At 38.4% G+C, this 24,767-nt stretch overlaps 1 protein-coding gene across 1 annotated transcript in view; it reads right to left on the bottom strand.

The window, feature by feature from the left end:
* Positions 1-24,767, bottom strand: part of si:ch211-51h4.2 (uncharacterized) — a 116,076-nt gene that overhangs the window by 12,851 nt on the left and 78,458 nt on the right. The window contains exon 11 of the mRNA XM_026914759.3: positions 22,023-22,065. Within this exon, the coding sequence (XP_026770560.3) occupies positions 22,023-22,065 (43 nt within the window). The remainder of the gene's footprint in view (positions 1-22,022; positions 22,066-24,767) is intronic.

Raw genomic sequence — 24,767 nt, 5'->3', positions numbered from 1 at the left:
TTTCATGGCTGTCTCAACCTGGAAAATCAACCTGTGGCCCTTTTCGTATCTGTTTTTTTTTTCTTTTTCGAGATAGCAATGGGACTCTCCCAGACCGAGAATGTAGCCCTAGATACCCAAACCCAGACACAGAAAATGTTTTGAGATTTTGCAGTACAGTATCATCCAATAATGATATTAATAATAATAGGGTTTTTTTTTTTTACACTGTTATGAATATACCCAGCACTTTCATATGAATTTACATGAAATATGAATTATGAATCAACACCAACCATGTAGTCTATCCATGATTGCTTTTTGCTTATAATTATGTGTATGTGTATGGAAAAAGACATTTTTTAATTGCAGTTTATACTGTATTTATACTGTACTTTATAAAAAAAATAGCATTATATATCTGACATTTTCCTAACAGGACTGAAAAAACCCCCCAAAAAAAAAAACTTAAAATGCTTAATGTTTTCAGAAAAGGAAAATGCACAGCTTAGAACAAATTAGAAAATGCTGAAAGTTACCATTAATAGCATTGTGACTGGCTGGTCATAAAAATTACAGTGCGAATAAGTTCACACAATCAAGCAGAGCATAATGATAATTATGTGTCAGGGTATAAGGAACTAAAATGATATAAATTAGATGTTGATTCAGGCCAATATTATACAAGATGCCAAAACAGAACTAAAAAAGACAGTTATAATTCCACAACATTGCTACTGGTAACTACATCAAACTGTAGATTTTTGTGTAAAAGCTTTGACAATCCCTCTCAAGTATGAATTATCCTGGCAACAGCATAAATGTTACAGTATCCACAGCGGCCAACAGACATCACTGCTTCTGAAAGCCACCATAAAGATGGTCAGTATATTTCTCCTGGCATTGGACAGCTGGACGAGCTTTGATCAACTGCTTGGTCTAAAACATAAAGGAATGGAGTGGATCGAATCATCAAAAGTCATCCAAGAAAGGACTAAATGGCTGGCTGCCCCTAAATTAGATCACAAATTCTCTTGCTCACAGTGCTGTCTCACTGCTGGCCCTTGAGGCAAAGTACGGCACTGATTATTATTTAATATCCTGATCTTTTTCATCCTATACCAAACCCTCTCGCACCCAGGAATTCAGGTCCATTTACTGTAGGATAAAAGAACTGTAAGGCTGATCATATCTTGAGATATCAAAACTAGTCATGTGAGAATGAGAGCTCAAAGACTGTTATAAGAATAATGTATTTCAGAAGCTAATTCCTGTGACATAATTGGAAGAAATTATATTGTGGTTTGTTACAGTCTTGTGGGATCTACACACACACACACACACACACATTATATATATCAGGAGGATGAGGACAATTTTATGGTCTTAAATGAAGGTGTATGGCATGTACTGCTTTTAACATGGATAATGAGCCTGATGATAACAGAGGAATGTTAAAAATACATTCCAGCAATGAGAAATTACGTGTTAACGCTCCCAGGAGACCCTTCTACCAAAGAGATCTGGATCACAGATGTCTCAGAGATGTCTCAGAGAAATTAACAAATATTGAGCAGACATACAGCCAAGACCAAGAACACAGGCATTATATTTACAAATATACTGTATAACATATATCAGTGTGATTTGCCAGTTTATTAGTTAATTAACTTATAGTACATGCAACTAATTAGACCATTATCAGTTACACTTATATGTATGTATTACTTTGTACTTAATGAATCTTATTCAACTAAAAGAGCCACAAATGTACTAAAGTTAAAAAAAAAACCAGGGAAAATAGATGTTTTTAACTGATTGCAATGTTAAAATGTCATATTTTCATGTGAAATATAACATTAATTATTAAGACTGTTAGAAAATGAGTTTTGTTTTAAAGCTTCTATGCCAATTTAAACAATAAATAAACAATTTAACATGATTTTTTATTTGACTTGCCATGCGATTATATTGAAAAAAATAATTCATGGAAATTAGGGGCAGAATTTCCATTTCAGTAAAAGAAATGGACAAACCTAATTCATTGTAGTAACATGGACATTATACCAATATGTAAAATCTACACATAAATACTCCCAAATGATGGAATAGAGAGAAATTTAATCCACATTAGCCTTCCATTTTCCTCATCTGACTGGTATACAGTATTTTATATTGATAATTCAAAATTGCATAAGGCCCTTTTGAAAATGAGATTTGGCTGAATGCCACTGTAAGTAATATCTCAGCATCAGTTTGCTGAGATATGCAAAGCTGATGGAGAGATCTGGAGTTGTGTTGTGACCACCTGGTTTTGTGGGAAATTGATTCTGTGGAAGTGTGGGAATATTCAGCAATGTTTTATTACATTATATTATTCTAAAGTTAAAATCAGACGAAGTGAAATACAGATTGGTGGCTGCAAATCTTACCTGGTGTGTAGAACATACTGTATTTTTGAAGATTGTTTTCTGAATAGTGCACGCCACATGATCTTCACATGAGATTCACCATATGTTGGTCAAGACGTTGTCGCAGGCATAGTTTTTTTTTTGGGAGTGCTGTCTTAATTGTAATTTTCTCTGTACAGGTCTATCCACTGGATGTGGCATGCACAAATGATGAACATTGCGACTTTCGTTGAATGTTTATACAAAGCACATTGTTTTACTCACTACCATGTTACAATAACTTACCATGTTACAATAAACATAGCCTGCTAGCGTTAACTTTAAAGACATTTTCTTTGGCGATCATAACAAAATCGAACTGAAGTGGTCACATAATTAGCTCTTTTAGCATCTTTAGAGCACTCAAAGGCTCTTCCCAATTGCCGTGCTGCCAAACAACGATCTCTATTGTCCAACAATGGATAGTGGCAGAGTGAAGCAAAGTCTCCATGGCATTGAGTTTTGTTTTTTTTTTTGCCCTATCTTGTATTCATTTTCTATGAAAATCATGTGCAGAGGATTATGGGAGCAAGAGCAGCATGAAGGAGACATTGAAAGTGAAGAGTAAGGATTCCTCAAATTTTATGCAAATGAGAAGCGAGCATTGCTGGGGGGGGGGGGGGGGCGACCAATCAGATTGTTTTATGGGGCACGGGGTCTCACTGTGAGTCACAGTCAAGAGGAACAGTGAATAGAAGAGACAGCAGTACGGTAGCTGCTAAACTATGATTACAGCAGCACCGTGATGGAAAGTCACTTTTATAGCCCTGTATACCAGGCAAGAAAGATCCACAAAACAAGTGGGAAGTAACTGCAATGGTGGTTTAATGGTGGTTTCCTGATCACCAGCCACGAAATTTGCTGGCTAAAATGCATACATTGTATGTCTACTGAATGTGGACATTCACTGGGATTTAATTAAGGTTGAGAAACGTGAAAAATATGTCTGAAAAGTGAAGTACAGCCAGTCTATTATAAACTTTCACTGTGGGGCACAGATCTAACCAACAACTCACATGCGCTTCACTCTGGTACTTGTTTTTTAGCGACATTGTGCCAAAGAGGTCAATGTCTCATGTGTCACGAGGGCTCAGGTGGTCAAAATGATGTCCCTTCGACAGACACACACCTGCTTGATTGCCAGGTCATGGAAATGAAATTTTTTGTAACTATGCACCATTGCAGAGGCGGTAAGCACAGAATTTTGAAAAGAGGCTGGTGGCAGAAATGGGAAAATGCACACGTCTATGACTCATCCATGAGTTACTATCAAGACAAAGTGACATCTATATGGCTCACTTGCTTTACAAGAAAGTTAAACTTTCCCTTCTCTCGCTTCACTTTGTTAGTTGGTTGAACAGACCATCTGCTTGCAATTCCTCCAATTCCTCAGCACCAGGTGTAGGCATTTTTATAATACACTGTAACTTTGCCCATTCCCTTCCACACATTGCCTATAGGGGAAAAGAGTTATGCCACTCAAAAAAAAAAAGTTGGTGACCGGCACACCTCAAGCCCTCAATGTTTTTAGCAAAGACTCTAATCTTTTTTGATCCATCAAAATGTTAAAATACATGCTGTTTTTTTCAATGTAATCCTTCAGAGCTGCTTATGACTCATTGCATATTTTTCTGGATGGAAATGCTTGCGTATAAATTGCATCCATGTTGTGCATCACTGTCTACTAGTGTCAAAATGAGGTGAAATAAAGTTTGCTCTTCGAAGACATGGCTGTCTATCTGGAGTGAAATCACCAGTGATGTATTTTTGGAACATCCAACACTTCAGGTCCAGAAGCAGACTGAAACTTTGCAGTTTATTTGACTTTTTTGCCTTGGTCCTGTTTCCTCGATCAAGGAATTAAGCATCATGGTTGCATCTTTTCTACTTGCCCCAAACTAGTGAAAGTAACCGGAAGTCATTCATTTTCATTGAGAACAGATGAGAGATGCTGTTTGCTATGGAGACAGACAGGATATAAAGAAGGAAAGGTAGACTTGTCATAAATAAGGAAACACGGTAAGGGAGTCAAGAAAAATGATGAGTAGGGGTGTAATGATACACAAATAATTTGCACAGTGTTTGCGTGAGCCATTCAGACGCTCTATATTAAACTCTATATTACAGTACATACAGTGCGGTCCAGAAATCTGAGAGCACTAGTGAAAATGCTTCTATTTTGCATTCTTTTCTACTGAATACAACAATTTTCATTACAAATTATATTATTGACAACAACTTGAGTGAAAAGTAGAATCTCTGATATATTGACATGAATTTCAGGGTTTCTTAGTATTTGGTACGTCCCCTTTTTGCTTTAATGACAGTGTGCACTCAAATGGGCATGGATTCCACAAGTTTGTGCTTTTTGATCCACTTTAGTTCAAATCCATAGAGTGTCATCTGAACACATGCTTCAATAGAATAAATTAGGCATGAGGAAAAGCTGACCTTCTGTACAAAGCAGTTAACATGGTCAATATCACAAATTAGCTTAAATTTAAATGGGGACCTAGAAATAGTGCAGAATTCATGTTCTTTGTTTTAAATATTTCAAAATTCTTAAACCTTCTGTTTATTTTATTTTTAAATGAAAAAAAAAAACCCCAAATTGTCAATATGGTTTCAGACTTTTGGACCTCACTGTATATAACTATATAATACATAATATATAATATAATCTTATTGAGTATATAAGAAAATATAGCTAAATCTAAGTCTTTGCATGGGAAACAAGTTCACTATGGCACACGTTTCTTACTTGTTGTTTCAGAACCTAAAACCTTGTAAACCTGTTGGCGATCTAAGGGGGACGTGTCTGAAGCATGGGCGCTTTATTTCCCATTCAACCGTTAGCTACTTGTGCTGTGAAAATCACAGCTCTCTGTAGCTCAGCTGTGTTTTTGAATACTACCTTCTCCACTGTACTGTACAGAATCTCATACTGTACTTACGAACTTCCAGATGTGTTTTTTCCGCTGGGGATGGGTATGTGAAGGAAGATGAGAGACTCTGTTCTCTCTCTCTCTCTCTCTCTCTCTCTCTCTCTGTGTGTATGTGTGTGCACACATGTGTGTGTGTGTGTGGCTAGTATCCCAGCATTTTAGCTTATACAAAAACAGCATGCTTAGGAAAAGATTGTTGTTACTGTTGTTGTAGTTGTTGTAGTAATTATTTTTTAACACAAGTACCCTCTCCTGATTTGAGATAAAAATGAAGCCACATTATCAGAGGAGGGAGGAGTATGTGCTTGATTAGGTTTAAATGTGTATTACACATAACATGTGGTATATTATGATGAATAGCCTACTTCATTATGTATTCTGTTGAACGTGTTGGTGATCAATACATTCACTGACCATATGAACCTTGACGCCCTGCAGAAAATTGAGAGCCTCTCATCAAACGATACACTGTCTTCTTACACACTGAAGAAAGGTATAAACCAGGCCCCTGTATTTCCATACACGCTACTGAGGTTCTTACTTTGTAACTGTCCAAGTAACTTTGTGATAGAGATATGATTGATGATTGAATAAAACAAAAGGAATCTTCAATCATTACAGCTAAAACATAGAGTTCATGGGGTCAGAATTGAAGCTGATATATTTGTCATTTGCCTTTATTTAAAAAAAAATAAAAAATCTTCCACTGGGTCTCTTTTGACTGGATCTTCACATTTCCTCAAAGACAGTACTGCAGACTGACTCTGTACATCTTCCTATCTGACTTTTGTCATTGTATCCTGATGCGAGTCAGAATGATGTGGCTGCTCCAGACACACTCTGAACCATCAAGGGAATAATACGGATAGAGAATAAAAAGAAGTTGAGGTTTTAGGTGAAAAGCTTCCTAGCTGAGGTTTCTTTTACCTTCTTGCCATTTTGTTCGCTGAAGAGCAGAAGTTTGCCTTTTAGCTCTGTGATTTTTCAGAGGGGTAAAGCTCAGGAGGGTTAAGAGACCAAATGGCAAGAGCTCTGTGACAAATGGTAATAGAGGTGAAATTAAGAAGCTAAAAGCATTGGTATCACATGACCCACTTTTGCTAAGCTCTCACAAGTCTCAGGGCTGTGAAGAGAAGCCCTGATATATACAAAGTGGGAAACATTTGGCTTAAACTTTGCCTGAGGCATGAGAGTAAGCTAACCAGCAAAAGATGTCCTTTTGATTAAGAAAATGTGTCCCTCAGGTAAGAATTTAAACTCAGAATTTTAATGCTTCAGCAATTTCCATAAAAGGTACATAATTTTAGAAAGTACTCCTGGTTGCTGATTTTGATTTGCATTAAAATGTTCTAATCTGGAGATAAATATAGACAGTAAGCATACCCACATCTATGAAATCAAAGCATAAACATCAACCACACAAACACTAGGAATTTCAGTGACAGATACACATTTTTGTTGCTGCATGTTGCTGTAACACAACTGTCTGCTTGCTGAATTTCTGTGAAGTTTCTATGTATATGGCCATGCCTCTAGTTATATCAAAACCTTTTAAGTCAAAGGAACAAACTGTTAGCAAGTGACCATAGTAAACTTTATATGATTTCAATTTTATTATTTCAATATTTCAAATCTACAGTGCATAACATTTTGGTGTAAGTTTTAAGAAATTAAACATTACTCTAAATAATAAGAATAAGAATAACTAAATATTCTAATAGAAAAAATACTCTTAAAGATATCACAAGCCTCTGTTAGTAATTTGTCATGTCTGAACTGGTGAATGCATACATCATACCTCATGCAGCAGAGCAGACAGTAGCAAACTAGCTAGTTAGCCAAAAAACACTAATCGGATCAGGAAGCTAGTTAGCTGGACAGCATAAATCAGATTAGGAAGCTAGTTAGCCAGAGAACACAAATCGGATCAGGATTACAAATTACACTAATGAGATAACAAAATAATGAGAAACACAGATTGGATCATGAAATAAGCAGTGTGAGCTTTGTTTTTCACTCTGAATTTTGGTTAGCTAATTAAAGTAAGCCAGTTAGCTTGACACCAATGGGCTATGGGCAACATTTATAGCTGCACTGAGAGATCAGAGCAGAGATGAGCATCCCTTTCTGTTACAACAAGACTGATCTTAGCTGACTAGCTCACTTTGTCAGCTCTGCACTCTGTAACACTGCAGCATCTAAATTGCGAAGCCCTTGTTAAAGCATGAGAGGATTTGCTCTTTCACCTAGTACTCAGTAACTATGACAGTACTTTTCTTGTAACACTGTTTCCCACATCTTTTACACAGAGGGGATGATGATACCAGCAGCAGATAATGACATATATTACTATTTATTGCATTGTATGTGGTTTGGAATGTAGCCTTGAATATGTGCTCACTTTGTGCCACATTTAGTGACAGCTGGTCGTGATAGATGGAAGGGATAAAATCTCCTAAACTGAAACTATATGAAACTATAATCCACCTCATTCTTGTTCGATACACCTGTGACTGTATTTTATATGCATCTTCACAATCACTGCTGATGATGTGTTTCAGCAACATGGGCTGAAAAAAAAAAAATCACCTGACATGACTGTCACTGATAGACTGCCTGAATCTACAGTCTGGGCTAGAAAGAAATCAGCCCCAGCCCCACTTCTTCATATCATTCTGTGTATTTTATATCTTACAAGTTAAAATTTCGGAAATCCTAGATAAGCACATTTGGACCATTGAGCAAGGCTGCTAACCCTCTATAAAACTAATTATGTAACTGTAATTATAACTTTCCTCACATGTAATAAAAGTAGATAAATCTATCTGTGAAATAAATTAGCAAAAATATTTCCTCTTACTCCTCATTTGAAAATATGAAGATTTAAATGAAGGTGCTATTAAGGAAAATCCATAATAACCTGCTAGCTCACTAGACCAAAAACAACCCTATCTAATTCTGTGATATTGGAAAAAGCACATCTGGCTACATATAGAACATAGAAATAAAGAGTTGGTAGCATTGTTGCCTCACAGCTCCAGGGTCCCCAGCTCCAGGGTTACTGCCTTTGAATAGTTTTGCATGCTCTTGACATGATTCTCTAGTTTCCACCAACCTCCCAAAACAAGCAGGAAAGTGGACTGGACTGGCATCCCATCTGGTGTGAATTCTCCCACTTGACGCCCAGTGTTCTTGGCGTAGGCTTTGGTTTCATCATAACCCTGACCAGGATAAAACAGGTACTGAATATGAATGAATGAATTAATAAATGAGAAATGAGGAGCCAAAATATACTACTCATATTACCACATTGACACTGTTGCCATAGATGTAATATCTGACAAGAGCGAGAACTACGAGGAGGCTGTACAGATTCAGCATTGTGAGAACAAGAGTGGGCCTCTGTGGGCAGATGAATCTGCTGAAGTCTATCCAGCAGCTGGAGAACAATAACAGAGTATCATGATCACCTCCTGAGAGCGAGTGGCAGTTTGCATAGTGGAGAGCAGGAACAGCATTGCACAGCCTTGTTTCCAAAGCCTGCAGCAGTGCCTGAATAATTGATGCAGTGCTGGGAATGTCGAGAGTAGGCAGAAACCATTACACATGTTGTGATCAATGGCATAATCTCAGATCTTTGTCATAAGATTTTATCACGTTTACACTGACAGAATCCATGTCTAGTGTTGCTTGATATTGCCCTGTAATATGATATATTTCATTACTTCAATATATAGCTACCAGGACGTAGACTGTTCTATAGTTTATAAAAAGAAAAAAAAAAAGCAAATAATGTGGGTGGAATCTATATGAATTACAGCTACATGATTGGGGCTTCCTGAAACACAGTACAAGAGTCTCGAGACACAACACAAATGGCAAGTTTCCTAACTTATGCAAATTTATTCTGCAGAAAGAAGTATATGAAATTAGCTCTCTAAATGTTTCTAAGCACAACAACCTATCTAGCTTATATTGTTCCCATGAGCTAATAATTGTAAAGGAATAAAGTACTGAATTTCATAGTTACCTTACTTCTGAACTTTGGTTTTATTTTGTGATGAGGTATATAATGATGTAACCAAATATGAATACATTATTCGGAATGAACCGATAATGTGTTCTAAACAGATACAAATACAAATATGAAAAAGAAGTGCCCTTTTTTTTTTTTTTTTTTTAGAAGGCTTGACAGAAAGGTTCACAGGATTGGGACTGACATCCCGCAGGACGGGATTTCATACAGATTTGAGCTTGCAGTTAGCGTTGTTGCACGATGCATTCACAGTGTTCATTCATTTGTCCTTAGTAACTGCCTGGCCAAGGTTGTGGCGGCTTAAATTAAGCTACCAGTTTGTTTATATTTTGGGAAATAGAAGCAACTAAATTTGTTAGAAAATATCACTAGAAAGTACAAACAAAAATAATAACTGTGCAAGCATGATTAAAAAATGTCCCAAGCGCATCACTAGTTCACTAGATTCTGGGGGCAGAGGTGGTAAAATTTGTACTTGAAAAAAAAACAAAAGACTCTGATGCTATACACATTTTGCTTTAAATCTGAATACAGATTGGAATATTTGGAGCACTAAGCAGATTTAGGTAGTGCTACACCCTTAATGAGCTTAAAACCATAATTAAAAGCCTTATCAGATGAGCGACTGGCCTATTGGAGCAGTTAACACCCTGCACTAATAACTGAATATTGGTGAGTTCAAATTCCAAGACTATTGATCCCTTGAACAAGAACCTGCTCAGCTATATTTTTGGAATCGATATTTTTCCACTGGGAAGTTGCATAAAAGTCTGGCAAATTAGTCAATGTAATATCAAATCAACACATTCAATGTAGATGTATAATTTTTCATGTGTGTCCTCCATGTACTCCAGTTTCATCCCTTCTCCCAAAAACATAACAGTAGGTGGATTGGCTACTCTAAATTGCCTCAAGGTACATGTAAGTGTGTGTGATACCCTTCAGTGGACTGGTGTATCCGTGCCTTGCACCCAGCATTAGGATAGGCTGATCAGGATAAAGAGGTTCTTGAAGATAACAGAATGTAAAGGAATAATTTGTCATTGTTTTTCATGCCAAAAGACAAAAATATGGCTTGTAGTTCCAAGCGTAACACTGTTAAACTTCCAGTTTAACAGTGATCATCATTCACTCATTACTCATGTCTTCTGCTCTTGTTGTTTCAGGCTCTTTCCTGATGCATACCAGACTCCTGTCCTGCTGTATTACCTTCTGCTGAGATCAGCTTTGGGGAATCTCACTGCACCAATCTCATCTCCATAATTTCCACTCAGACTGTGTAGTTTCATATTGACAAGCTTTCCTAATGGCATACACTGAGACTGAAGCTAAGCAGCTCACTCACATAATCTGTTTCTGATTTGCTGTAAATCAAAGCTGTAAATTTTGCCTATCCTAAAAACAGACTGGTATAGCAGTTCATTATCAGTCCCTTCTATACAAAGTATGTTATTTGGCTTATGTTATGTAAGATAATTTCCAGTGGATGGTGAAACGGACCTGAGTATACTATATGGCCAAATGTTTGTGGACACCTGACCATCACACCCATGTGTGCATCACACCCTTTGCTGCTATAATAACCTCCACTCTTCTAGGAAGGCTTTCCACAAGATTTTGGCACATGGCTGTGGGGATTTGTCCACTCAAGTTTCAAGTTTATTGTCATGTGCATAAAGAGTGCTTGAGCATTTATATACAATGAAATTCTTGTGCTACAGTTGCACACTCCTACCCAGACACAGTGCAAAAATGATAAATGAACTCTTATGTACTACAAAAATTAGCAAACTGTAAACACTGAACACAGACAAAAGACTGTGAAAGATTATTAATGTGTTCTAAGCAAGTAATAATAATAAACTGTAAACACTGAAACATTGTATGCAGTCAAAAAGGGAACTGGTGGGAGATATTGCACACACAGTACAAGGACAGTCTAAGAAGAAGCTGTCTCGCAGTTTGCTGGTGCAGGATCTGATGCTGCGATACCGTCTGCCTGATGGTAGCAGTGAGAGCAGTCCATGGCTCGGGTACCTGGAGTCTCTAACGTTCCTCCTTTCATTCCTCACACACCGCCTGGTGTAGATGTCCTGGAGGGAAGGAAGTGCTGGGCTGTCCACACCACTCTCTGCAGAGCTTTGCGGTTGAGGGCGGTGCGGTTCCCATACCAGATGGTGATGCAGCCAGTCAGGATGCTCTCCACGATGCAGGTGTACAATGATTTGAGGATGTTGGGGCTCATACTGAACTTCCTCAGATGTCTGAGGAAGAGGAGGCACTGGTGAGATTTCTTCACCACTGCCTTGGTGTGAGTGGACCATGTGAGGTCCTCAGTGATGTCCCATCGATGATGACGGGGGTGTGCTCCCTGTCCTGTCTCCTGAAGTCCACTATAAGCTCCTTGGTCTTTTTGATGCTGAGCCAGAGGTTGTTTTCCTGGCATGACATTGAAGCTGACATTGATGACATTGGAGCTGTGTCTGGCCACACGGTCATAGGTGTATAAGGAGTACAGGAGAGGGCTGAGAACACAGCCTTGCGGGGCTCAAGTGTTGAGAGTCAGCGGGGAAGAGATGTTGCTGCCAATTCTGACCACCTTGCATCTGCCTGACAGGAAGATCATTCAGTCACAAGATCGTTAGTGAGGCCAGGCGTGCGGTGCAGTCAGCGTTCCAGTTCATCCAAAAGGTGTTCAGTAAGGTCGAGGTCAGGGCTCTTTGCAGGCCACTTGAGTTCTTCCACTACAACCATGGCAAACCATGTCTTCTTGAAGCTCTCTTTGTGCATAGGGACATTGTCATGCTGGAACATGTTTGGGCCTCTTAGTTCCAGTGAAAGAAAACTATAAAGCTACAGCATACATACAAAGACATCCTATGCAATTGTGTGCTTTCAAGTGTGTGGCACTCCAATAGTTGGAGGAAGACCCACATATGGGTGTGATGGTCAGGTGTCCACAAACTTTTGGCCATATAGTGTCCTCGGTATTGTAACCATACTAGCAGGAATTAATGATGGTGTGATCATGTATTTAGGCACTATCAAATATACCATTTGAAATGTTTTGTTCCAGGTCTTGTTCCAGGTATTTTAAGTCTTCCCTACACCAAAGTCACAACATCCTGTGACCACTAATTCAATGCTAACTTGTTTTGTCCAGCCACACAATGCCTCGGGAATAATGACACTGTATGCTATGCTTGCTGAAAGGAACTATATAATAAATCAGAAAAAAGATTTTGGCTAGAATGAGCTTTCAAATTCGTCCTTAACTGAACTGAGCTGAATGGTGCTGACTCACTGCAGGCCTGAAAAGCACATCAGAATAAGGACAAATCAAAGTTCACTCATGTGTGGTTAACTTCAAAGTTTTCTCATCCTTACTTTATAGTTCTTTAAATAACTGGGGTAAAAGTAACTTAATTTCACTGCAAATATCTAATGTTGATCTGCGTTTTTGATCTGGTCTTTGGTGGTTTTTTGGTTCCTTATTGATGTAAAAGTTAGGTCAGTTACATAATTTTATTTTTATTAGTAGACTTCTCTTAGGGAGTCATTTTGTGGGTTGTTTAGGGATACCTTTTTAAATAATTATCAATTTCAGATTCAAATTTCATTGGTCACAGTACGACGTGCAGCCAAATGCTTTTTCTGACTGTCTGTGACATAAAATAGACTTTATATAAACCAGAATTTACTTGTATACTGTACAGGTAGAAAAAGGAAAAATATAACATAAGAGATATAAAAGATAGGTGGCAGCAACAGTGTGACTATGTTAGGAATGAAGTGCAGATATGTACAGTTGTTTGTACAGTGTAATGCTGTGCAACATCAGGCTGAGGTAGTTGCAGTGAAATTGCCAACATACATAATAAATATTTATAAATACAGGATAATATGGGTATATTAACAGGTATGTAGGTGGTGTGGGTGTTGTGCAAACAAGTCCAAGCTCTTTTTTTTTTAATCTGGTAAACTTATAATCTTAAAGAAATAGGTTAAGGTAAGGGAAACTGCAAAAAATAAACAAAAAATACAAAGTGTGGTCGGAGCAGTTGTGACAGCAGCCGACTTTGCCAGCGCCATCTTGGATTAACGATTATTTACATGAAAGTGGCTGAAGGCAGGGGGGTTGAGAGCCGCATCTACACTTTTATATGCAACTTGTGTAGACAGGCTATAAGAAGTATATTTTAAAGTGCAATGTGAATTGATACCTCACATCTTAACAAGTATCTCTTAGTTATCCAGATAATGGAGTCTGACTTAAAAAAAGAGTCAAAATGGCAGAGGAAATCCCTTTCAAACACAGACTGGAAAAGGAAAATGTTTCTTTTGCAGTGAAAAAAGTCTAGTATCACACTGAAATTCTGGGGTCAGACAAGAGCTTGATGACTCCAAAGAGTAGAACAGTACCAAAAAGCAAATGTAGTCAAAGAATTCCTTGAAATGGGAAATGTCTTAAGATTAGGCAAACAGATGCTCCTAAATCATTACAGCCTCTGAACTTTGTGTACCAGTAGAGATCAGTTGGGATGAACACAACAGAGACAGGTGACTTGCACAAGTGGACCAGTGGTGCAATGGATCCCGTGTCTGATTACGGATCAGAAGATTCTAGGTTGGACTCCTGGCTGGCTCGTAATTGTTTGACAGAGCAGTGGTGACTGTGGGTTACTGATGAAAAGATCATTAGTTTAAGTTTATGAGTCTGGTTCCTCTCAAGTTTTCTTGCTCATGTCATCTCAGGGAGTTTTTCCTTGCCACTTGCTCATTATGGATCTAAATCTTAATCAAAATCTGAATTTCTGTTAACCTGCTTTGTTACAAAGTCCATTGTTAAAAGTTCTTTACAAAAAACACAATCATCACATGTCATTAGAATGATAATTGCAATTTTGTGTTGTGATCAGACCAAAATTAAATGTTTTGGGTCTGCATCTGCAATATTTGGCAAAAAATAGGGACTACATACAAGGAAAAGCAACCATAACCAGTCAAAAATGTATCATTGATGATTTGGTGTTGTTTTGTGACTAGTGGTCCAGGGGCTTTCTGTGAAGACTGACAGCATCATGAATTCTGCAAAGCACCAGCATATTTTAGTTCTGGCAGCCTCTGTTAGGAGGCTACGGCTTGACCATAGATGGATCTAATGACCCTAAACATACATCATTTTAATGAAAGGTACCATTCTGGAATCGACTGTATATATTTTCTTCCTTTCAAATGGTTCACTAAACGTAAACAAAGTTTCAAACCAAAAGTAGCAAAATTGTCTTTCACTAAACTGATGCAAAGGAAAGAGAGAAAATTCCTCATACACAGTGATTCTTGACTGAAATGATGGTATTGATTGTGTACAAATAATATTAGATAATTTTCTACAGGCTGGTATCAATACATGCAGCGGCAAAAAAAACAAACAAACAAACAAAAAAACCTGTTGTCCAATATGTAATACCCAATGCCAATATAAAATGAATAGAATCAATAGCAAAGGTAAACAATGTGAGAACAGAATGTCATAGTCAACCCCAGCCACCTCCCTACTGTGTTCCCTTGAAGTTATGCTTGTCTTCTGTATTTACTCTAATATGATTTATTTTCCTCATGGAACAATTTTGAATTTGAAAAATTGTCCTTAGTACATAACTTTTTTTCCAGCCCAGATCGATGTTGCTATTGACTTTTCTCTCCATTTTACAAAGCACTACTTCCTAAAATTTGCACCTTTTCTTTTCTGGCTAGGCGCTACTAGAGCTTTCACCCTATCTGAACCCAATAATAAGCACCCAGGTCAAGTCCCTAGGACATCAATCCATTTCATCTGACAACTCCGCATAGCTCTCTCAGGACTGTGCCATTCGATGCTACCCTCTGAATAATGAATGGGTCTCAGCTGTTTTAAACTCATGCTCAAATGCTTCTGACAGATATTGACCTGAAATGATACTGAGAGAGAATCCCTAATGCAGCGGGATTGGCGGGAACAGAATTTTCTGTCACAAGGAAGTCGTCACTTTGTGTACAATGCTTCCGGACGGCAAAAACAAAAAGGGCTTTGCCAACAATGGCATGATACTCTACATACAATACACATCACCATGTATATTTATGTTTTTATTAACCCTGTTGTTCACTTAATCATTTGGAATAGTTATCAACCAGGCTTTTAACTGAATACAAATATATTATTCGAAATGAAGAGAATGAAGAGAATGTGTACTAAACTGTTACTAATACAGAAAGAAATAAAAATCACATTATTTAGGTTTTTTTTACCTGAAAGGGTCACAAGGCATCTGATTGAGACTAAATGTGTGCATCTGGACTGGGATTCCACGGTACACAATGAAAAAGTAACACAAGCGGGAGATTTTTACTTTCATGCAGGCAAGCAGTCAGATATGAAGCTTGTGAGAAAAAGACCAGATTCATTAACATGAACTTGAGTCACTGCATGATCCATTTACAGCATTCATTCATTCATGCTTAATACCTGCCCGGTCAGGGTCACGGCACTTTAAAGTAATCTACAAGTTTGTTTACATTTCGGGAAACAGAAAGAACTAAATTCATTAGTTCATTGTGTGAGTGGTTTATTTCCCCAGTGCAACCCAACCCTTCCAGGTTAGGCCACACCCACTTTGGGTTTAAATCTAAATACTGATATAAATATTTGGAGGACTAAACAGATACAGAGAACAATATTATATTATATACCCCAATCATCAACAGAGCTTGCTTTGCATTGAGGATTGTGGTACTTAGTATTAAATAGTAACACTATATCAAAAGTACCACAGTTGTGTTTGATTCCCAAATTTTGAAGCCAGGGGACATTTTTTTTATTTGATAAAGTACCACAGGCACTTCACAGTCAGACAGTGATTCATGCAGTTAAAGACTTGCTGAGTTGTTGAATGTTTTCCTTTGAGCCCTGATAATTTCAATTTTCTACAGTTTAAATCATAAGTGATTCCAAGCACCACTTGGTGCTAAAGAATAATACAGATAGATAGATAGAGAGGGGGAGGGGAAGAGAAGAGAGAAGGGGGGGGGGGGGAGCCCCTAATGTAATGACACACACCAATCATAACCAATCATCATGGTGGTTCTGGATGAACGGGCACAAAGATGGATTATAGGCAAGAGACAACCAGAGAAAAACAAGACCCTCAACCTTCACAGGAGGCTAAAACAATTTCTTATTAATGTTCATTATGAAAGTGGGAGGAGGACAAATTAAGTTGATTTGTTAGCTGAAGGAACAGCGTTTTTATTGAATCTGTGCGATGCGGGATAATAGTGTGTCATTTTATACAAGTATATTTGTTGATGAAAAAAATGGTGCCATGTGAACAGTATATTACAGAGTAGATTGCTCTTCAAAATATAACAGGTACAACATTACAAAGAGTGTATATCTACTTTATGACTTATTGAAGCAGTAGTGTGAAAGTACTGCAAATCTTGGCACCAAGCTCAATCTAGCCCACCTAGTTAATGTGATATATAATATGCTCAGTTAGTGTAGGTGGTGGCAGAAGTGGTGCATTAATATGTCAGCTGTCAATCATGTCACATCTTGCGGGTGTGTACTGTCACTAAGTCCCCTAAGAGAAATAGGGTTTCTGTAGCACAGAGCATGCAGTGCGCTCACATGTACCCACACACTTATGAATAATATCTATGAATAATGTATGGACCTGGCGGGAAAGAACGGGAGAGAAATACAGAAGCAAACTAATTACAACCTGAAAACACAGTGATGTAGCTCCACTCCAACACCTCACACTGTCTATCATTCATCCATGTCTAACACACTCTTTTTTCGCCCTGCACCCATCATGGCTTTGGAGATGTAGGTTTGGCTGAGGTGATATCCGGTGTTTCTGGAGTGATATAAGGTGTTAGAGAGATTCACACCCTGCTGACAGAATGAGAGCACCATACACACTCTCTCTAGACACTTAGTGCAGTACATGATCCTCTTTTAGCAACATTACTGCTGAGAGCCAGAGGTAACAAAGATGAAAAATCAAATAAGCATCCGCTTAACTTATGTTCTTGATCAAATTCTCAGCTGAAAATATTGTACAGAATTGATCAGGGCCATGTCTGAAAAGTCTACATTAGCTCTTCCATCAATACATTTATTTTTACAACCTCAATATAGATCTTGTATTGAAGCCAGATTGCAGACTACATCTGGGTTCCCAACCTTTTTAACAGTACAGAATGGACCACAGCTCACAACAGTTTTGACTGTGGTGTGTGTGGGCTGTGTCATGGGAAGGTCAGAGTTAGAGGGGGCATTTGCGGCCTGGACTAATGTTATAAAATGACTGGTTATGTGGAAAATAAAACACAATTGGGCATGATGTTCAAGGAAAATAGGAAAATAATAAACAACGGGGTGGTGTGAGGTGGTCCGACACAAAACAGATTTAATTGCAACCAATTATTTTCCAATAACAGCACTAGGGCTGTCACGACTACTCGATTCTAAAAAAATCCTCGATAAAAATTTCAAGTGATCAAATATTCAGCAAATGATGCTCCAGAAGGTGGCGATAATGCACGTGCTTTACAACAAAACGCAAGGAACACCATTCAGCTTTCACGGTGATACGTCCAAGCAAGAAAAGGTCCATTAAATTAGTAAAGAGAAATGCATGACGTGTATCTGGGGGGCAGTCGTAGCCTAATGTATAGAGAGTCGGACTTGGGTTCGAGTCTCAGGTCCAGCAGGGATTGTAGGTGGTGTAGCTGGTAAATGACCAGCGCTCTCTTCCACCCTCAATACCACAACTGAGGTGAGACCCTTGAGCAAGGCACCGAACTCCCAACTGCTCCCCGGGCGCTGCAGGAAAGAAGGCTGCCCACTGGTGTGTGTGTGTTCACTACTGTGTGTGTGTGTGTGCACTTGGATGGGTTAAATGCAGAGCACAAATTCCTAGTATGGGTCACCATACTTGGCCACAAGTCACTTCACTTCACTATAAATGACATATTTAAGGTTCGCATGTGTTTGCATCTTCTACATGCAGGCGTGTAGAAGATATAAGATAACAGAGGGTGAATAAAACAAAACAGAAACATTATTATTTTTTATTAAATGATAATTTAAGCACTGTGTCTGTGTGAATTTATAATTATGTTCAGTTAACCAGTGTTCAACTACTTGGAAGTGACTAAAGTTTGTATCTGACACTGCTCTATGATAGCGCTACGTGCTGTAGGCATGTCACAGCATGCAGAAGCTTTCACTCAGAAGTGTTACATCTGTTTGATAAAATGCATCTTAATACAGGAGTTTAAATCAGATACATCTACATTTATTTGCAGTCAGTCTGTTTTAGGTGATGCTTACTGTGTAACAAGTACCAGCTACTTTAGAAGTTTTTTTTTAACTAGATACTTTCTTACTCTTACTCAAAGATATCTGGATGAGAACTTATATTTTTACTTACGTATTTTTTCTTATTAGTGGTACTTTTTCTTGAGTAACTATTTTTGATGCTCTAACCACCTCTGAAAATAACAAGTATAAGTTATTATTAGGTAAAACAAACTTTTTTTTTTAATATAACATTGCAATATTAAGGCCTATTTTGTTTTCATTATTGGATGATTTTAACTGCTATACAAATAAACTTGAAAAAAAAAAAAACCCCAAAAAACTGTCACATACATATGTCTATTTGAGACCAGTTCTAAACTTGAGTGATGTAGCTGAGGTTGAGGAACTGTCAGAGCCACAGTTCACAGACCATGCTGGAATTTCTAAATCTGTGTTTTCCTCCAGTGCTTTCCAGCATTTTAGGACATAGTGGTAGGGTTCATTTAAAAAAATAAAAAAATTAAAAACAACAACAACAACAAAAACCTCTTCTGGTTTAGGACATGCCCACTTTGGGTTTAAATCCAAATAATAAAGATATAGATAGTGACAAAAAATTAATCAATGCCTTTTGACCAATTTGAATTGACAAAATCTGACAAAATACAGATGTTGCACAGAAAAACAAGAGACAACTTGTCTTATAGCATGTCACAAACTTGTGACACGATGTATCGTCCATGATGTATCGCCCACCTTAGCAATGGAAGCTTGCAGAGAATTTGCTTGGTTACAGAATCTGATGTCAGTATCAGATCAGGATCAGCTGATATACACAGCACTGGTATCAGTATTGCATTGAAAAATGTCACTGTGGTATTGATGAAGTTATAGAACCAATATGTACACACAACCAGTAAGTGACTCTAGCATGGATTCATAAAAAGCAGCAGTGGCGGTTCTTCATGAGTGACTTCCTTGTAAAGGTTTGTTTGCTGGAGCATGAAGGTTTCACTTAATGCATTGCAAATGTCACCAGCAAGGCAGTCATGACAAGTGACAAAACGTCCTTGAACATGGCTTTGTGCTGCCAACCCAGACACCACAGCATAAAAGGAACAATATTTACCAACTCATGGGAAGAGCACACTGCAAAGCTGCTTTACTCTGGAGGCTACGCTGAGCCCCTGCATAATGCCTCGGCATATCTGCCTGCTGCGCAAAATATTCATTACTTTTTGCTTTTTTGTTTATTCATATTTAACCTGGTACATGTCATGCAGTGATGCCTGTTTCAGTAGAAGCGCCATTGCTACAGCTGTTCACTAAAGGGCAAAGAATTTGAGTAAATGACAGCTGGTTTGATAACAAAGCCGCTGCTCTGTGAAAACAGGCAGACACCTAGGATAACATCGAAGTTATGCTAATAATGCACAAGAAGCATTTTGCCATAGTGCAAAATGTAGCAGTGTTCAGTCAAGCCTGATAAGACAGCATCAGGGGTTTAAGGCTGGTTTACACTAACCGACTATTTTTTAGGATCACCTGTACACCTACTCACTCATGCAATTATCTAATCAGCCAATCATGTGGCAACAGTGCAATGCATAAAATCATGCAGACACAGGCGGGCAGCTTCGACTAATGTTCACATCAACCATCAGAATTGGGAAAAATGTGATTTCAGTGATTTTGACCGTGGCATGATTGTTGGTGCCAGACGGGCTGGTTTGAGTATTTCTATAACTGCTGATCTCCTGGTATTTTCACACACAACAAACTGTAGAGTTTACACAGTATGGTGCTATAAAGAAAAAACATCCATCGATCAATCAATCATCAGTTGAATTCTGTCGTTGCTGACGACGTTCATCCCTTCATGGCCATTATTTACCCATCTTTTAATGGCTACTTCCACCATGATAATGCACCATGTCACAAAGCAAAAGTTGTCTCAAACTGGTTTCATGAACATGACATGAGAACCCTGAGGAAAGCACGGTGAGAACATGCAAACTCCACGCACACAAAGCGGAGTGTGCCAAAGGTTCAGTTTAGTCTGTGTTTTTCTTCTCTCTAATTTTCTCAAAATGTAAAAAGAGGAGACCAAAACAAACACCCCCCCATTCCCAGCTGTTGGAGGACCCTCCTCACAATTCCACTATTCTCCCCACTCTGACGCTAACTGTTTGGAATGGACATATTAGTACCCATTACATTGTTACTATATTATAGTTACTATTATTATAGCTCAATCAAGCTGAGAGCAGCACAGGGATACAGGAGTGTGCTTGAAAATATTTATTCATACATAATTCATGTGTGACTCATGTCCTTGCCTGCCTGCGAGCCTCCTGAGCTCAGGCTGCAGGCACAACACAAGAAAAGAAGGATTTATCACACTCCAGTTGCATTAGCAATGCTAAACATTGTACACACTAGAGAGTTTACTCTAACAGGGTAAAGGGTTATCATATGAGTCTGCCACATTATCAGAAAGCAAGTTCTTCTTTTTATTTTCTCTTTTGTCCCTTTTCAGTATTTTTAATACGTTCATGGCTTGTTTTCTGTTATTAGAACTATATTAGGCCATAAAAAGGATGAAGGAAATTAATCAAGATAAGCAATGTAGGGAAAAACCAACCTCATGTCAAACACAGTGCTTTCAAGCGTGAATCTCTTCCTGCCTGTTTTTCTCATCATAGAAAATAATAATAGTGCTAGTTTTTAAATTAAAATCTAGTACTATTATCTACTAAAATTATATGATCAATTCTACTACGTCCTGCCTCTTGTCCAGTGTTCACAGGATCGACTGCGGATCCACCATGACCCTGACCAGGATAAAGCAGTTACAGAGCATGAATGAATATGTTATCTACTGAAATTATAGATGACTATTTCTTATAGTACACCTTTCTAAATAAAACAAATGTTCTAGTGACAAGAAGTGAAAAGAATTCTGGTTCCTCTCAAGGTTTCTTCCTCATGTTAGAGTTTTCTTTGCTACTGGCATCTCTAGATTGCTCATTAGGGATCAAAATCTACATCTGGCTGTTTGGAAAGCTGCTGACAAGGTCTATTGTTAAAAGTGCTATACAAGTAAAATTGAATTGAACTGGAAAAAAAAATCATAAAACATGACAATGAAAAAAAAAAGCACCATTTGGTTTCTATTTCTAAAATTCACTGACAGCCGCAGATATTTGAGTTGCTGAGTATTACACTTTTTTTTTGCCAAGAAAATGTCGCCTTACCTTCGTTAGAGGTATTGTTGCAATCTCTCCAGCCTTTTCAGACCTGTGGAGGGGGGAGAGAAAACAATTTGCAACCACATTAAAAAACTTCACTATGGTGTGCATAAAACTATACAACACCATTTAAAGTTAACGTCTTTGTGTATGTAAGTGAATGGCTAATATAAATGCATTGAATTGGTATTATGTTATGCTAATTGAGAGGCAGTACAGATGGTCGCGCTCAAGAACATTCTAGTTAAAAGATCATAATCACAATGGCAAGGGCGATAGTTTTTGCCCTTGGAACCCAGATCACAGAATGAATTTTTACAAGATCTCATGAAAACTTTTCTAGGTTTGGACCTCATGGCAAAGTAGACTCTTTAGAGAATCTCTGGACTGATCCTCCACTTAATTTTCATCCAACGTTGCAAAAATTGTTACATTTGGCTTTTCCACTCAACTATGGAATTATTCACTGTTGCAATGAATTTTCGCCTCCTTTGCAACATAAAAAAAAAAATTCATTTGGAATAAGTCCTGCTTCTTAAGGCAAGAACATTGAGGTGTTTCTACGATGGACATTTTCATCATTGCTACATCTCATTCTGAAGCAAAGGCCAAATTTGTACTGAATGCTAAATAAGTGGATTTGTAATTGAAAAAGGGGATCTTTTTATCCATTTGGCAGGTGCTTTTATCCCAAAGTGAGGTGGAATCCAAGCACATAAGTATGCAGTTGAGAGCTAAATGCTTTGCCCAAGGGTCCAAATGTGGCTTTTTGGGAGTCATGGGATGAACTCAACCCTTCAGCACAGAACCTTAACCATTCCGCTATCACTGACCGTTTTGTGAAGCTTTTATTATAAATATTGAGTAGTGATCAGTATTTTTACATGACTACAATCCTTGAGCTAATCAGTGTTTTACCTTTTCACCATTAAGAACCTATTCGCAGACAGGTGACAGAAAAAATCAACATAAAGTAGCTTAGTAAGCACCTTGGCATAGATTCTCCAAGTCACTAAAATGGTTCTGGAGGAATAAACACCATTCTTCCAAAAGATATCAATTGATTCTATTTCACCCAACTTAACCACCAGGGGAGGTGAATATCAACTGGACAGCTTGTTGTGTATGTGGACATTTACTTTTCTTCTCACCTTGTACACATGTCGGACCTCATATACACCTTATGTAATAGCTTGTGACTTCAGTTGAAGATACAGGTAACCTGTCCTTTAATGTGGCAATAGACTCTGATCACCTCCTATCATCTCTTCGGCTGCAGTGAGTGTAATTTTTCATACTTTCGGATTCCATTCGGAACTCTGTGGCTGGTAGATATGGTTGTGTTAGCGTGCTAACCATGTTAGCGCTCACTCACCATGCTGTTTGTGAGCAGCTACAAACTATTCTTGTTGGTTAGTACAGCACTCATCTCTCACTGTTTCACACCGCCCACCCCTCTGCTAACACACATACAGGACTTGGAGTAGGTTTCCCTCTATTTCTCCTTCTGCACTAAGTGGGGTCTCCTTCAGTGCTTCAGCTCAGTCCCGCAGCCCCAACAGTCTCTTGACTAGTGGACATCTAACTGTGGGTTTCCCTCACTATACCACTGCTGCTTCCTGTTGAGGCTGCACTGGTGGCCAGATGATTTCAGTGTGTCTAAATGGAGACTGGCGCACTAGCTGATGGACATCACCACCATGGCATATAAGCAAGCCAGGTGCCTGGCTCTTACCCCAACATGCCACTCTATGAGAAGCATCTCTTGGTGGTCATCTTCATGTATATGCTTTCCAGTCTTGAGGTGGGTTGGTTTGTTCCTCATGGCATGTTATCCATGTGATTCTCACTACCCCTGGCAGTTAGTAGGAGTGAAAACAGAATGCTAATCATGTATGTAACTGTGGTTCTATGAACACTGAATAATTGACAGTGTTCCCTGTCATTCGAAACTAGAGTCGATTTGGTGGGGAATCATCACGAAGGTTCCAGGGTATGATGGCTGCACAACAACGATATTATAGCAAATATAATGTCATACAGTGACTTTCTGACTTTGTTGAAGGGTCTTGTGCATGTGCTAGGGTTTTGATGACAGTATGAAAACATTACTGGTACTGCTACACTATTTTATAGCAGTTATATTAGAAAGAAACAATCAAAATGCTCCACAAAGTCCATCAGTGTACAATAATGGCTGACTATTCATCTTCCTTAATCTACTTTTAAATACACATCGGTCTTAGTCAGATTCAAGTGCTGTTTGCTCTTTAAAATATTCAAGCAGTGGCTTTCAGAAGGGAGGCAGGTAATGCAGTGGAACCGCCACTCTCTGTGACTCCCTGTGACTCCCCGTAACTCCAGAACCAATGAATTTCTCTTGGTTTTAATTATTTCTTTCTCTGAACGCTCCCGGATCTTTCTTCTCTATAGCCGGTGGATTGTGTGCAGTGTTCCGTTTCTGACCTCCAATTTCCAAAACGTCCCAAAGGCTTCGCCAGGAAATCAGATGCCCCACATTTTTATCAAGCTTCGCTGCTTTTGTGGCTTCGTCCCCAAGTCTTTGTCTAATTTCTGCAGCGCAGGCAAAAAAAAAAAAAGCCCTACAGTGCAGTGTGCACATTTGAATAAGGCCATTGCTGGCTCACAAAAAACAATATGAAAGAGATTCTGCTGAAAAATAGTGAAAAGGAGAGCGGACATCATGAGCAGTGAATGGAAATGATGGTGTTTGTAACATGAGGTTTGATC

The sequence above is a fragment of the Pangasianodon hypophthalmus genome, chromosome 11 (assembly GCF_027358585.1).
Source record: "Pangasianodon hypophthalmus isolate fPanHyp1 chromosome 11, fPanHyp1.pri, whole genome shotgun sequence".
In the NCBI taxonomy this organism is placed as follows: Eukaryota; Metazoa; Chordata; class Actinopteri; order Siluriformes; family Pangasiidae; genus Pangasianodon; species Pangasianodon hypophthalmus.
The sequence above is the reverse complement of the archived record's forward strand: the minus strand, read 5'-3'. Positions and strand labels throughout refer to the sequence as shown.